The 16,415-nt window shown below is 53.9% G+C and overlaps 1 protein-coding gene and 1 pseudogene across 1 annotated transcript; both read left to right on the forward strand.

The window, feature by feature from the left end:
- LOC114684832 overlaps nt 1–2,186 on the forward strand; it is an 8,938-nt pseudogene extending 6,752 nt beyond the window's left edge.
- Nucleotides 2,187–4,947: 2,761 nt separating this feature from the next.
- Nucleotides 4,948–14,578, forward strand: LOC114684833 (serine/threonine-protein kinase SBK2-like). The gene is given in 7 exon segments (XM_037201670.1): nt 4,948–5,198; nt 6,043–6,111; nt 6,114–6,296; nt 12,904–13,005; nt 13,008–13,105; nt 13,798–14,375; nt 14,377–14,578. Coding segments are annotated over 6 exon segments (1,083 nt in total). The 5' UTR covers nt 4,948–5,198; nt 6,043–6,044; the 3' UTR covers nt 14,432–14,578.
- The last annotated feature ends 1,837 nt before the right edge of the window (nt 14,579–16,415 follow it).

A 16,415-nucleotide genomic window follows, 5' to 3' on the forward strand; every position in this document is an offset into this window, starting at 1 on the left:
TTGCCTTTGCCCAGGAGTATGCACCCTGTGGGGATCTCAGCGGAATGCTCCAGGAGAAGGCAAGGCTGGATAGAACTGCTCAGGTCCCCTCAGTTCCTAACCCCAAATCAGTGCTCCATTGAGATCACCCTGAGACCCCAAATGACCTCCCCGTTTCTAAGTCTCAACACGGTTGCCTGCCTGACCCCAGCACTGATCCATATGACCATCCAACACAAGCTTCGAAGGGAGGAGCTGGGTTGGCTCTAGGGTTGGGGATGGATTGTGGCTACTTGGGGATGGCGTATAGACTGATTTGAGGCTCCAGCTGGCATGGAGATTGGGAAGTGGGAATGGATGGATGGGATGGAAGGGTTTATGGTTGGTCATAGGTGGGCCGTGGTTATAGAGGGAAAGCAGGGGTGATACTGTCAACAAGGGCAGGTTGGCAAAGGCTGTTCTGCAGGCTGACTTGCGGAGGCTTGAAGTGGACTTTCCTCTAGAAAGGATACTAGGTCAGGACTGAACCCAGGAGAGTCTAGCCCCTCTTATATTTGGAGATCGGGTGCATGGAGATATTGAGGGGTTGGCACTTTGGATTTGAGATAGAGTTAGGGGTAAGCAAAAGGAAGGATGAGAGGGAGGGGGAGGGGAGATGGGTGGATGTTTGGGTGGAAGGATGATGAGTGGGTAGACGGATGGATGGGTTGTTAGGTGGATGGGTGGATGGATGAGTGCATACATGCATGGATGAACACCTGGATGCTTAGTTTGATGTGTAGATGGATGGATTCATGGATGGATGGATGACTTATGGATGCATGAATAGATGGACGACTGTGTGGATGCATGGATGGTGGATGGATGGACGACTGTGTGGATGCATGGATGGATGGAACTGTGTGGATGCATGGATGGATGGACGACTGTGTGGATGCATGGTGGATGGACGACTGTGTGGTGCATGGGTGGATGGACGACTGTGTGGATGCATGGGTGGATGCATGGATGGATAAATAGCTGCGTGGATGGCCACATGGATAGCTGTATAAACGCATAACTGCATGGTTAGTTAGGTATATGGACGGACAGATGAATGCATGCATGTTGTATGGATGGGTAGGTGGCTGCATGGTTGTCTGCATGACTAACTGGATGGATGGATAGGTGAATTTGAGGCCAGTCTGGTCTACCTGAGACCCTGTGTCAGAGAGAGACAGAGTCAGAGACACAGAGAGAGAGACAGAGACGGAGATGGAGACACAGAGAGGGGCACAGAGACAGAAACAGAGAGGAATAAGTTCCGATGAGAAGTGGGGTTCTGTTGGGAGTCAGTGGAGGGACCGATAAAGGGTGGCTGATCTGCAGGACTTTGCATGTTTGTGGAGATATTGGGGGGCTCTGGGGGCTCTGGGTCAAACCTCAAGTCTCAGAATCCTTGGGAATCAAGAGCTACGTCCAGGATGGTGAAGCGAGAAGACAGCATGTCCCTTTTCCTTTCTCCCCAACCTCAGGGCCTCCCAGAGCTGATGGTGAAGCGGGTAGCGGCCCAGCTGGCTGGAGCCCTGGACTTCCTCCACGGCCGGGGGCTAGTGCATGCAGATGTCAAGCCGGACAATGTGCTGGTCTTCGACCCTGACTGCAACAGAGTAGCCCTGGGTGACTTGGGTTTGACCCGACCTGAGGGCAGCCCGACCCCTGCCCCGCCAGTACCTCTGCCCACGGCACGCCTGAACTCTGCCTCCTGCTACCGCCGAGCACCCTGCCCTTGAGGCCGGCCGTGACTCCTGGGCCCTGGGCGTACTTCTCTTCTGTGCTGCCACGGCCTGCTTCCCCTGGGACATAGCGTTGGCCCCTGATCCTGAGTTCGAGGCCTTTGCCGGCTGGATGACCACTAAGCCCAGCCCCCTCGGCCACCGGCACCTGGGACCAGTTTGCACCCCCAGCTCTGACCTTGCTCCAGGGACTTCTGGACCTGGATCCTGAGACTAGGAGCCCTCGCTGGCTGTGCTGGACGTTCTAGGGGACGACTGGGGTCTCCGGGGGAGTGGAGAGGAGTCTGGGAGCTTGGGCGTCGTGTCCTATGAAGATGAGGAGGAAGAAGAGGGAGGATCGAGTTTGGAGGAGTGGACAGAGGAGGAGGAAGATGAAATTAAAGATGGTGGGAGGGTGGGGACAGGCAATAGGGGCTCCTAACCAGGTGACTGAGAGAGGTGGTCAGAACCTTGGCTAGAGTGTCCTAAGCAGCCTCGAGGCCACCTGGGAAAGGTGACAATCATGACCAGAAGACAGGGAACACTTCACTTTTGCCTGACGAAGGCTGGACTTGGAAGTGTAATCCCCACCTGCAGGGCACACACACACACACACACACACACACACACACACACACACACAACTGAGGACTCAGGGTCCGGATTGTGTACCGCTGTTACAGCCTCCCACTCCTCCCCCCATCTCACTTTTCGTCCTTCTTCCTTCATTCTGTCCCATCTTTCTCCCTCCCCTCCTCCCTTCCTCCTCTCTTCTCCTCTCCTCATCATCTTTCCTTCTCCCCACTCCTCCTTCTCATGCTGATTTTCCTTCCAAGACAGTCTCGTGTATCCCAAACTGGCCTCAAACCCACTATGCAGATAGACGACCTTGAACTTCCGATCCTCCTGCCTCTGCCTCCCCAGTGCTGGGATTACAGGCGTGCATCTCCACACTGTCTTTGGGGTTCTGGGTAGAGATGGAACCCTGGGCTTCCTGCACGCTAGGGCAGGCCCCCTATCAACTGAACCTCCTCATCCCCTGACCCTGAGCACCGTCCCGATGAAAGTTTCTGTTCCTCCCACAGCTGTATTTCTGTATCTCTGAATCACTGACTGCTTATCATGAATTCTGATGGGACCACTCTTCTCCCCTAAGACCTGGATGGCCCCCACCAGCTGAGGCACAAAACCTGAACATGTAGGATCCGATGTTATGTTGATCTAGTGTTTCCTGGGCTCCGTGTTGGTTCCATTGTGGAATCATATATGTATTCTGAAGTTAACACACACACACACACACACACACACACACAACACACATCACTGCCGAAAGGCACTCGCACACCTTATTTGCTCCACCTGGCACACTTTGCTCCCTTCTTGGCCTACAGACCTGGTCCCCATCCCTGAAGTCCTCCCAGCCATCTGTGTCTGTCCTTCCTTTCCTTATCACCAACTGCTGCGACGTGCTTGTGTTTTTTTGTTTTTCTCGTTTCTAAACCCTTCCGTTTTCTGTTTCCACAAAGCCCCAAGTAATCTATCTGGCTCAAATATCCCAGCTCCATCTTTCTTCAAGGACCCATCGATCACGAGAGCCAGGGCTGGTTCCATGGGTCTTCCTCTCTCTCAAACAGCACACAGACCCCAGCTCAGTGTGCTTCACGTCCCAGCATCCAGCGGAGGGGTAGGAACTACAAACATCACAGGAACTTATACTTTAAAAAACACCAAGTTCTCGTGTATCCCAGGATGTCATCTCACTATGGAATGGAGGATGGATAACCTTGATTATCCTCCTTGAACTTTTGATCCCCTGCCCCCACGCCCAAGTGCTGAAATTACAGACCTGTGCCACCATGGCGATTTACACAGCGCTGGAGATTTGAGCCACCAGAGTTTTGTGCAGGTCGAGCAAATGCTGCAAACAGAGCTACGTGCCCCAAGCCAGAGTTTACACTTTCTAGATTTAGAAGTGAGTTCCCTAAATGCACCATGGTGCCCCGGTTTGGACTTGGGAACAGGAAAAGGACCTTGAAGGCAAAAGGGTAGACAGGACAACTGTTGTTAGGAGCGTTGCTAACTCAGTGTTAAATGTTGGGTGAGATGCTGACCTGTGGGGGGGGGGGAGCGGGGGAGGGGTCCAAAGGACCTTTTGCAACTGTTTTTGTAAAACTTAAAATACTTACAAAAAAAAAGTGTGTTTGGACCATGAAATGAACCCGCATCGTCAATGCCTGAAGCCCACCAGACAGTGCAGCTGTCCCAGAGGAAGGGGGAAGTCACTCCTGAGCCCCAGCTGCCCCACCACCTGTTTCTGGCCCCTGGTCTGAGGTCATTTCTCATGACATCATTTTAGAATCCTGTCTCATTTTGTCCCTAAACAGGACCCTAGTGTCTGGGGCTCTTGGACATACCTCTGGGAAGATCTGTGTCCGCCAACAGGGCAGGGCAGCAGAGGCTGGGGAGCAGACCAAATGGGGCCAGGATAAAGGAGAGATGAGACCGTCTGAGGGAGGAGGCTACCGTCTGCCTCCTAGATCTGAAGGAAGAGGGCTGGGATCCGATCCCGGGGTCAGAGAGAAGAGGTCTCGGACCTAGTCTCTTGGATCGAGGAGGGGCTAATCCCTGGGACTGAGGAAGGCAGTTATAGTCCTGGGCTTCTGGGCCTGAAGGAGGATGGCTGGGGTCCTGGACCTTGGGTCTGAGGGTTAATGGATGAGGCCTGACTCCTGAGTCTGAGGAAGGAGGGTTGGGGTCTGAACCCTCAATCTGAGGGAAGAGGGCTGGGTCTAGAGTCCTGAGCCTGAGAGAGAAGGCTGCCTCGACCCTTGGATCTGAGGGATGAGGGCTAAGGGCTTGGATATGAGAGAGAAAGGGTGGACCTAGACCTCGGTGTCTGATAGGTGGGCTGATTTTCTAGAATCCTCCACTGAGGAAGGAAGGCATGGACCCCGAACGTGAGGGAGGAGGGGAGTCTGGACTTCTGCATCTGAGGAAGGAAGGCTACCAGGACTCTTGGGTAGTCCCAGGAAGGAGAGCTGAACACACACACACCCCCCACCCCAAATCTGGGCCCTTTGTTGAACCACAGTCAGTACTAGGATTCAACACACGGTGTCGCTCTGCCCCCAGTGGGGGCAGAAGGGGCGGGGCAGAGGGTGGGGCTTTACGACCCCCCAAGGTGGGGGCGGGACTTGCTCCCGGGCAAGCCGATGCTGGCAGGAGCCCCGAAGTGCAGGGCACTAACCTCAGTAGGCAGAAAGGGGTCAGACAAGCCTTGAAGAAGGTGAGGTCTGGAGCTCTCAGCCCAGGTCAGAAGTAGGGCAAGGTCAACCGGCTTGAGGTAGGCTGCAGTTGAACTAGGGAAACAGGTGGTAAGAGTCCTGGACCCTCAACAGGACAAGGAAGATCTTGAAGCCATCGAGTGCTTGAGTGTTGGGGCCAGGGTCCAAGCCCCCAAGTTGTGTGAGTCATAGAAGTTCCCCGGCAGTAATAAGTTATGGTTTGGACCTCTGGGTCTGGGGGAGGAGGGCTGAGGGCTGGGCCCCTGGGTCTGAGGGAGGGGGGCTGGGGTCAGGGACCCTGCATCTGAGGGTAGATGGACGGGGTCTGAACTCCTGAGTCTGAGCAAGGAGGCTGGCCCTTAATGTGAAGGAGGAAGGCTGGGGTCTATATTTCTAGATGTTGGAGGGGAGCTGGGGTCTGGAGCCCTGAGTCTAGGGAGGAGCCGCTGAGCTCTGAGACTTGGACCACAAAATGGTTGAGGGCTGAAGGACTGGGGACCGGTCCGAGCGCCAGCTTCCGGCAGGACCCTGATGTCTCAAGCCGCGTAGAGCCCCACCCTTCCCTGGAGGCAGAGAGCACCTGTTGCTCTTTGGAGGGAACTGCTGCTCCACTCTGGGGCCCCAGTCTGTTTGCTTTGGAAACAAGATGGGGGCGTTGTCTCAATGGCTTGGTTCATCTTACACTCCCAGGCACCAGGTGGCAGTGGGGGGGGGGGCATCTGACCTCTCAGTTGACCTCACCTCACACCACTGACTGTTCCCCACTCCTGGGGTCCTCTGACAGAATGGAAGTAAGTCACAATGAGAACTGGCGATCAGTGCAGGCCCAGACGGCTCCTTCACACCTCAGCCCTCCTCACTCAGACCCATGGGTCCAGGCGCCAGCCCTCCCTTCCTGAGACCCAGGAGGCCAGACCTCAGCCCTCCTCCATCAGACCCAGGGGTCTGGTTACCTTGCTCTCCCTCCACTGGGCACAGGCTAGCGACCTCTGGGTCCTGGGTCACTTTCCTCGTCTGTCTTGCAGAAATGCCGGGCAAGCAGTCAGAGGACGGGGTGATGGAAGGAGCAGCCGCGGAAGACGGGGGTGACGAAGGCCTGGGGGCCTCACCGTAGAGGAGCTGGAGCAGGGCCAGGAGACTGCGCTGGCCTTGGAGGACATGATGGCTCTGAGCGCCCAGACCCTGGTCCGCACTGAGGTGGAGCAGTTGTACGAGGAAGTCCGTCCCTTGGGCCAGGGCCGGTTCGGTCGCGTCCTGCTGGTTACTCACCGGCAGAAAGGTACTGGATCCTGGGCCCGGGAATGCCAGAGGGTAGATCTGAGCAAGATTTGAGACGAGCTAGCCAAGGCTAGGGAGTCTTATAACGTGAGTCAGGTCTTCCCTCCTCACTTTATTTCTAAGCTTTGTGTTTTAGGGGGTTCCTTTAACCCAGCTCTCTCCTTTGAAGAGATAGAAAGCCCGGCATTATGGTGTGTGCCTGCATAATCTCATCAGGCCGAGGCGGGGAGGTTGCTATGAATCTGGCCTAAGATTTACATAGTGAGTTCCAGGTTAGCCATGGCTACGTAGCAAGATAACTGTCTCAGACAAACAAAGCCGGACATGGTGGCTGATACTTGTAACCCCGGTATCCTGAGATAGAATCCCTGGAGGTAGAGGCAGGAGGATCAGGAGTTTGAAGTCATCCTACGATAGATCCAGAGTTTCAGGCCAGCCTGGGCTACATTAGAGGCTGTTTCAAAAATAGAAAGCCAGGCAGGATGGCTCAGCAGCTAAAGGCGCTTGCCACAAAGTTCAGTTCCCCAGATCCTACCTGCACGGTGCAAGGAAAGAGCCGATTGCCCCAGGGTGTCCTCCGACCTCCAGCCCTCCTCCCAACAAACACACAATCAGCCAGTGTGAAATTAAAAAGAAGGGAGAAAAGAGAAACCTGTTCGTACTTAAAACAAACACACACACACACACACACACACACACATACCAAAAAAAACTAATGATGTTCCATCGTACAGCCATGCCCACCCCTCTGCACTTCCTGGGATGTCTGAAACCACATGATTTGTGTCTACTGTGACAGCTGTCTTTCCCTTCCTCTTTCTTCTTAAACTTTTATTGACAATTTATGTGCATACGGCAATGGGAGGGCCTGCGGGGCAACTGTGCACATGAGTGCAGTGTCCAGAGAGCCGGGGACGCGAAAGGTCCCCGAAGCTGGAGTTACAGGTGGTTGGTTGTGAGCTGCTGGATTTGAACTCTGGTCCTCTGGAAGAGTAACAGCTTCTTGTTTGTTTGTTTGTTTGTTTGTTTGTTTGTTTTCTAACCTTTTTCCTTCCTTCCTTCCTTCCTTCCTCCTTCTCTCTCTCTCTCTTCTCCTCTCATCTCTCTTCTCTCTCTCTCTCTCTCTCTCTCCCTCCTATGTTTTTTGAGACAGGGTTTCTCTTGTGTATCCCCTGGCTGTCCTAGAACTCACTCTGTAGCCCAGGCTGGCCTCAAACTCACAGAGATCCATGTGTCTCTGCCTCCCGAGTGCTGGGATTAAAAGCGTGCACCACCATGCCCGGCTCATTTTTTATTTTTACTGTATGGGTGTTTTGCCTGTATGCATGTCTATGCACCATTGCATGCAGTACCCCCAGAGGCCAGAAGAGGGCATTCGATTCCCTAAAACTACAGTTACAGATCATTGTTTAGCAGCCATGTTGGGTGCTGGGAATCAAACCTGAGTCCTCTGGAAGACCCACTGTTCTCCACCCCTGAACCATCGCTCCAACTTTCCTTTTTTTCCTCCTTCCTTCCTTCCTTCCTTCCTTCCTTCCTTCCTTCCTTCCTTCCTTCCTTCCTTCTTCCTCTCTCTCTTTCCTACTGCTGCCACAGTGGCCTCAGACTTGCCATGTATCTGAGGCTAGCTTTGAACTCCTGATCCTCCTGCCTCTGCCTCCCCTGAGTGTTGGGATTACGGGAGTGCACCTCCAGGCCCAGTTTATGTCGTTTGAGGGATGGAACCAGAGGTTTCATGTATTCGGGGCATGCCATCTGCCAAGAGGATGATGCCTTTAGGTCATGAGTTCTCAACCTGTGGGTCGCGACCCCTTTAGAGAGACAATCTTTTCAAAGGGGTCACCTAAGGGATCATCAAAAAGCACAGATATTGCCGGCGGTGGTGGCGCATGCCTTGAATCTCAGACTGGGGAGGCAGAGGCAGGAGATCTCTGTGAGTTCAAGGCCAACAGAGTGAGTTCCAGGACAGGTTCCAAAGCTGCACAGAGAAACCCTGTCTCAAAAAAACAACAAGCTGGGTGGTGGCGGTGGTGGCACACGCCTTTAATCCAGCACAGGAAGCAGAAGGTGGATCTCTGTGAAGGCCAGCCTGAACTACCAAGTGAGTTCCAGGAAAGGCACAAAAGCTACACAGAGAAACCCTGTCTCGAAAAACCAAAAAAAAAAATAAAAAATAAAAAAAAAACAAACAAAACCACAGATATTTACATTACAATTCATAACAGTAGCAAAATTACAGTTACGAAGTAGCAATGAAAATTTTATATGGTGGGGTTGTCGCAGCATTAGGAAGGTTGAGAACGCTGATTTAAAGAAATAAAATGAGGCTATTTGTGTGGACACCAATACAATCTGCCTGGTATCCTTCAAGAAGAGAGTAGGAGTCAGGACTGTGTGAGGACTCAGCTTGAAGACAGCCATCTGCAAGCCAAGACACCCTGTCTCAGAAAGGAGAGAGAGAGAGAGCGGGTGGGCAGGGCTGAGGATGTAGCTCAGTGGTGTGAGTGCTTACCTGGTGTCTGGGAGGCCCTAGGTTCAATACCCGTTTCCGGACAAAACCAAAGCATCTCATCAAATTTCGACATCCTGCTGGGCAAACACCTGTGAGTCCAGCACTCAGGGAGCAGAGGCAAGAGTGCTCAGTGGCCTCACCCACAGGACGCTGAGATGCCTGGGAGGGTGAAGGCATTGCCTCGGAGATAGTACCACCTGAGTTGGATCCCTGGAACCCACATCAAGGTGTAAGGAGCAAACTGACTCCACAGAGTTGTCCTGTGACCTACATGTTCACCTTCTGTGCATATTCATTGATGGTATCTAACCACCTATCTGTTATCTCTCTCTCTCTCTCTCTCTCTCTCTCTTCTCTCTCGAAGGCTAAGGCTAAAGAGATGGCTCCGTAGTTAAAAATCATTTTTCCTTTTGCAGGAAAAAAAAATACGTGAATTCAATTCCATAGGCTCCGATGCCTTCTGACATCTGTGGACACCAGGCATGCACATCCATACACGTAGACAGACACTTCATACACATAAAATAAAAACTGAAAACAAAGAAGGAGAGGATGGAGAGATGTCTCTGAGACGGTTCTGCAGTTAAGAGTGCTTCTTGTGCTGGGTGTGTGTGTGTGTGTGTGTGTGTGTGTGTGTGTGTGCGTGCGCGCGCACCTTTAATCTCAGCACTCGAAGGCAGATCTCTGAGTTCGAGGCCAGCCTGGGCTACAGAGCAAGTTCCAGGACAGGCTCCAAAACTACACAGAGAAACTTTCTCTCTCTCTCTCTCGATTTATTTATTATGTATACAATGTTCTGCCGCATATATGGCTGCAGGTCAGAAGAGGGCGCCAGATCTCATTAGAAGGTTGAGGGCCACCATGTGGTTGCTGGGAATTGAACTCAGGACCTCTGGAAGAGCAGTCAGTGCTCTTAACCTCTGAGCCATCTCTCCAGTTTGAGAAACCCTTTCTTGAAAAGGGAAAAAAAAATACTTCTTGCTCTTGCAGAGGACTTGAGTTCAGTTCCTAGTATCAGGCAACTCACAACCACCTGTGACTCCAGTTTCAGGGAATCTGACACCTTCTTCTGTAGGCATCCCCCCGCCCCGACACACACAGCATATGCTCACTCACACACACACACACACACACACACACACACACACAAACACACACACACACACAACACAAAAAATGCATGATAAATACAAAAGACCATATTTGAGGCCAGTGTGGTCAATGGAGTTCCAGGGTGGGTGGGATTACCCAGAGAGATCTTGTCTCAAAAACTAAAAAGGAAGGAAGGAGAGAACCTTATCTTTGAACACAGCCTCATTTGCCGGGGTGAGATGGGGTGGGGGGTGGGATCCTAGGAATTTGACTTCCGTTGTTTGAATTTGAGGGAATCCGATTTGACCCATAACACAGAGGGAAACAGAATGAGAGAACAACAGCGGGGGAATGGAGGCACTGATGGTGAGTGAGAACCAACCTCAGCTGCTTGGTTCCATTGGACATATGAGTTACACCCCTGAGTGCCCAGCCTCATGCTAGATCCATGGTTCTCAACCTGTGGGTCGCGACCCTTTGGGGGGGCAAACGACCTTTTCACAGGGGTAACCTAAGACCCGTCAGAAAACACAGGTATTTACACGATGATTCGTGACAGCATCAAAATTACAGTTATGAAGTAATGACAAAAATAATTTTGTGTTTGGGGGGGGTCAGCACACCTGAGGAACCATGTTAGAGGGTCGCAGCATTGGAAGGGTGAGAACCGCTGTGCTGGACGATGCCCCGGGTGTAAAGATGGAGGCGGCGCTGAGATGTTCATAGTGCAGTGGGAAGTGAGCAGAGACCTTCAGAACACTAGGTGGGGGTCTGTGGCTCAGGGACAGGGCACTGCTCACCTCGCATGCCTGAGGCCCGTTCAGTCCACACACACACACACACACACACACACACACACACACACACACAACACACGCACACCACACAACGAAAACCAGGGGGTGGTGGGAAGCCAAGACAGCTGAGAAGACACTGCCTCTTCAGGCTGGAGTGTGCGGAGTTGAACGGCGGGTGTCTAAAGAGGCAGCCATGCCTGTCATTCAGCCATACGGGAGGCTGAGGAAGCAGGATGGCCAGTCAGGGTCTATCTGAGGCTGCAGAAATTCATGCGAGGCCTCCCAAAAAACTTAGTGAAAACTTATATCAAAGCAAAAAGTAAAAAGAAGTCTGAGGATTTGGCTCAGGGCTCCAGTGCTTGTCTAGACTGTACCAGTGAGAGGCGGGGGACGTGGCCCAGTGATAAGCGGTTGACCCAGAATCTCTCAGTGAGCAGGGAAAGACATCATTCTTCCATAGAGCCCTGCCTAGAAGCCCCCACTGAGGGTCAGGGCCATGGCTCCGTGGTGGGCACTTGCCCAGCATGCCTGAGCCCTAAGATCAATCCTCAGCCATACAAAAAAGAGAAAGTTGGCAGCCTGCCTGACTCACACAGCACAACCCGTGGTTGCGTTAGTTCTTAAGATAAGCGTAAGAAATAATCGCTGACGGCTAGAAGCTTGACACTAAAAGTTTCTACCTTGGAGGGAGAATCTAGGAAGTGGTTTCTCTCGTGGACTCGGATCATGACTCCTTGATTGGACCTGTTGCCCTGGACTCTGCAGTTTCCCCAGGTGTCTCAAACAGGTCTTTGTGCCAGCCGGGGTGGGCCATACCTACAATCACACCTGTGAGACAGGAAGATCCGGAGTTTAACGGCATCCCCAGCCAAGAGGGAGCCAGAAGCCAGGCTGGAATACGTGAGACCCTACCTCAGAAAAGGAAAAAAAAAAATCCTCCCACGGTCTGCACAGACCAACCTAGGCCTTCCACCTATGAGTGACAGTTGTGTAGCTTGTTCTGTTTGTGGGATTCCTAGCAGTGGGATCAGGACTGTCCCTAATGCTTGAGCTAGCTTTCAGGGACCTATTTCTTTCTTTTCTGTTTGCTTGTTTGTTTGTTGTTGTTGTTTTGAGACAGGGTTTCTCTGTGTAGTTCTGGCTGTCCTGGAACTCGCTCTGTAGACCAGGCTGGCCTTGAACTCACTGAGATCCACTGCCTCTGCCTCCCGAGTGCGAAGATTAAAGATGTGCACCACCTCTGGCCGGCTTTCGGGAACCCATTCCTCACACTGGGTTGCCTCGCCCAGCCTTAATACAAGGGGAGGACCTTAGCCCTACCTCCGACTGATACACCATGTTTTATTGACATCCATGGGAGGCCTGCCCCTTTCTGAACAGAAACAGAGAAGGGGTGGATGTGGGGAGTGGGGGTGCAGAGAGGAGGCCAGGAGAGGGAACGGGAAGAGAGGAGGGAGGGAAACTCCCTTCAGGGGTGTAAAATAAACGAATGAAATTTAATTAATTAAAAAAATCCTCCTACATGGGATTGTCATCAGGGGGAGTTAAAACAGACTCACTGAGGTTCCAGGTTCGGTTTTTATTCACCCTGAGAAGAGAAATGCAGAGTGGACATGGGTGGCATGGTGGCCATTATGGGTGCATGGCGTGGGTGACGTGGGTGGAATGTGGTGGACGTGGTGTGGGTGGACCGTGGACATGGGTGGACATGGCGTGTAGACATGGGTGGACGTTGGGGTTGGACATGGGTGGACATGGTGGATGTGGGTGGACATGGGTGGGGGTGAACATGGGTGGACGTGGGTGGACATGGGTGGACATGGGTGGACATGGTGGATGTGGATGTGGGTGGACGGAGTGGACATGAGTGGACGTGGGTGGACGTGGGTGGGTGGGTGGGTGGGTGCGGGTAGACATATGGGTGGACGTGGGTGGGTGGGACATGTGGTGAGGGTGGACATGTGGGTGGACACGGGTGGACACGTGGGTGGACCAACATGGACATGTGTACATGGGTGGCCCTGTGCTGGTGCGGGCGGTAGGGGGGTGGCCATTTACGGTAGGCAGCAAACAGGATTGGCCAAGGAGGAGTTTGGGAAACTTCCCTCCTGAAGCCTAGGAAGAGGATCAAGAGAGCTGGTCCAGTGACCCCAAACTCCTACCCACCTCTGACATCCATCCCTGTTCCATCTGCCCCCCACCTCTAGGAACACCCCTGGCACTGAAGCAGCTCCCCAAGACCTCGACCTCCCTCCGTAGCTTCCTGTATGAGTTCTGCGTGGGCCTCTCACTTGGCACGCACCCGGCCATCGTGCAGCCTACGGCATTGGCATTGAGTCAGCCAATTCCTACAGCTTCCTGACGGAGCCTGTTCTCCACGGGGACCTCATCACCTTCATCCAGCCCAAGGTGAGTAGGTCGGCCCTGGGTATGCCTTCGTGAGCCTCACCAGGGTTTGTGGGAAGTCAAGGAACCCCAAGATCACGCTCACTGTGTCAGGCCACCCTGGTCCCCATCTAACCCCAATTTCTAGAATTGTTGGGTCATTTTAGCGTTCCTTGACTGTGTCCTATTGGGATTAACCAACCTTCACAAGCTCATAGTCTGCCTGCTGGAGTTAACAGGCTTCATGGGCTCATCGGGTCCCATCTGGGGTCCATGAGTTCCAGCGCTAGGCCTCAGATACTTGCAAACTCATGGGACTTGTAGGCTCCTACTAGGCCTCGGAGGCCTCACAGGCTCGGACTCATGGAGGCCTTACCAGCTCACACTAGACCTGACAGCCTTGCACTGGGCCTCAGAGACCTCACAGGTTCACAGGTCTGATGGGCTCCGCTGGGCCTCCTAGGCCTTACAGGCTCACCCTGGACCTCACGGGTATCACAGGTTCACACCCCTTAGGGACACATGTCGCGCTTCACACTAACAAGTTCACACCGGGCCTCCCAGGTCTCTCAAAGCTCACAGGCCTCACTGGCATGACCTGTGAGCCTTCTCAGCTTTTCCAGGAGCTGTGCCTGGCGTTGGAAAGAATCCCTACCTCTTCCGTTTCCCTCAGCAGCTAGGGGGCAGGGGACCTTCATTATCTCTGACCCCTGCAGGTGGGTCTTCCCCAGCCAGCGGTCCAGCGCTGTGCAGCCCAGCTGGCCTCAGCTTTGGAGCACATCCACTCCCATGGCCTGGTGTACCGGGACTTGAAGCCAGAGAATGTGCTGGTGTGTGACCCAGACTGCCATCGCGTCAAGCTGACGGACTTCGGCCACACCCGGCCCAGAGGGACCCTGCTCCGACTCACTGGGCCACCCATCCCCTACACGGCCCCTGAGCTGTGTGCCCCCCCACCCTTCCCCGAGGGACTACCCATCCAACCTGCCCTGGATGCCTGGGCTCTGGGAGTCCTGGTCTTCTGCCTGCTCACCGGCTACTTCCCCTGGGACCAGCCCCTGGTGGAGGCTGACCCTTTCTTCGAGGACTTCCTGATCTGGCAGGCCTCTGGCCAGCCCCAAGACCGGCCCCAGCCCTGGTACGGCCTATCGCCTGCGGCAGACACTCTCCTGTGGGGGCTGCTAGACCCTCACCCCAGGAAGAGGAACCCTGTGAGCTCCATCAAGGGCTACCTCGGCCAACCCTGGAAGCAGAGGGAGGGGGAGGCTGAGGAACTGGTAAGCTGGGATGGGAGTGGGAGACCACGGGGCTGCAAAGGGGGAGCAGCCCTGCATGCCGAGACCTGCTTAGCCCGCGCTGCCGGCTGCCGCCTCCCTCCGTTTCCAGTCTCCCCTGCCCGTCCTGTGTGTAGTCTGTATCCCTCCTTTATGCTCTGTGCGTGCGTGCGTGCGTGTGTGTGTTGTTGTGAAAGTCAGAGACTTTCGGGAGCCAGTTCTTCTTCCTCCACTTGGGCCCAGCGATGGAACTGAATTCTTTATCAGTCTTCAAGCACCTTTACCTTCGGAGCCATCTGGCTGTCTCTGGTCTTGAACTCTGGATCCTCCTGCCCCAGAATCCTGAGTCCTGGGGATACAGGCATGCACCGCGCTCAGTTCTCCCGCATAGTTGTGCACCGTCCCGCCCACCTCAGGTAGCGCCCCCACCCCAAGCCCCAGGTAAGACAGCCACCTGCCCTGGACTTCACAATCCTCGGCCCCTCCTCTACTGTGTGTTCCTTTTTTTTTTATTTTTTTTTATTTTTTCATTTTTTTTTTTTTTTTTTTTTTGTTTCGAGATAGGGTTTCTCTGTTTAGCTTTGCGCCTTTCCTGGAACTCACTTTGGAGACCAGGCTGGCCTCGAACTCACAGAGATCTACCTGCCCCTGCCCTCCCAAGTGCTGGGATTAAAGGCATGCGCCACCACCGTCCGGCTGTGTTCCTTTTATTTACTTATTTGGTGTGCGCTGGATCTTTTAACTGTGTGCCCTCCCAGAGGGTGGGGTCCTGGCTCCCGCAGGACTGACCCTGCATCCTGAGCAGCGCCCAGCCTACAGCAAGCAGTCAAATCAGTAGACACCTGATCACCAGGGCTCCCCACTGGGGCCTCCCCACTCTTCACCACTGTCTTCCTGGCTTCGTCACCCCGTCTTCTCTCATGGGGCTTCACGGCACTCCAATCTGCTCCAGCTTTTTCTCCCACCCACCTGCATGCCGGGACAACCCCGCTACCCCCGCGGCCTCCGCCGCCGCCGCCGCCGCCGCCGCCATCTGAGATACTTTATGTACTCTTGCCTCAGCTGCCCTCTGCAAATAAAGTCCCCCTGGCAACTGATCTTGTGCTGTGCCTCTGTCCATTTAGGGAAGAGATGAGTGTTCTTGGGCAATGGTGAGACAGAGACAGAGGTCGTAGGGCCAAGTGGTGCTTGGGTAAGAATGTCCTGTTGGGTCTGTGACGGCAGGTGTCCAAATAGTGTCCGGGTGGCTATTTAGTTTTTAATTGTAAGAAAGAATTCGTCCTGACATGCTCACACCACAGCATGCCTGTGGAGATCGGGGGACACTTTGCAGAAGTGGGTTCTGTCATGGTGGCAGGCGTTAGTGGCAGGGCCCTTCACCTCCTGAGCCATATCACCTCACCAGTTTTCAAATGTTTTTTGTTTTAGTTTCTATAACGCAGTTTCGCTATGTAGCCCTGGTAGTCCTGGAACTCATTCTGTAGCCCAGGCTGGCCTCAAATGCACAGAGATCCGCCTGGCTCTGCCTCCTGAGGCTGGGATTAAAGGCTGCGCCACCACCGCCCGGCTGAGCCATTTATTTCTAAGAATCCTCTCTATTCTACCCAATCAAAGTCTGTGCAGTAACGATGTCATGAAAAACACGGTCCTGCTGGGGGGTTGACGCAGGTGGTGAAGCGCTGGCTATGAAAGCGTGGGGACCTGAGTTCACACCGTTTCTAAGAGCATCGTTTAAAAAAAAAAAAATCGCTGCCCTGAGGAGGGAGAGACGGCAGACGTCTGTGGTCCGCTGGCCATCCAACTTTGCGTGTGCATGCTTGTGTAAGACAGCCGGGGAGGTAGGTCAGACAGGAGCCCTCGCCAGTCCCCAGCCCTCGTCCATCAGGTCCCCCCACTCCTTCTCGCCCCCCCACACACACCCTAGCCCCTTGCTGGCAGCCGCCCCTGTTTGCAAACACGCTCTCTTCCTGTCTGCGCCCTGCCTGGCTGCAGGCCCAGGGCAAGGCTCCAAACCCAGGGACGGATCGAGTGTCCCTGGCTCCATAGCCCCCTGCACACTC

This window comes from Peromyscus leucopus, unplaced genomic scaffold (assembly GCF_004664715.2).
Source record: "Peromyscus leucopus breed LL Stock unplaced genomic scaffold, UCI_PerLeu_2.1 scaffold_1057, whole genome shotgun sequence".
NCBI classification, from domain to species: domain Eukaryota; kingdom Metazoa; phylum Chordata; class Mammalia; order Rodentia; family Cricetidae; genus Peromyscus; species Peromyscus leucopus.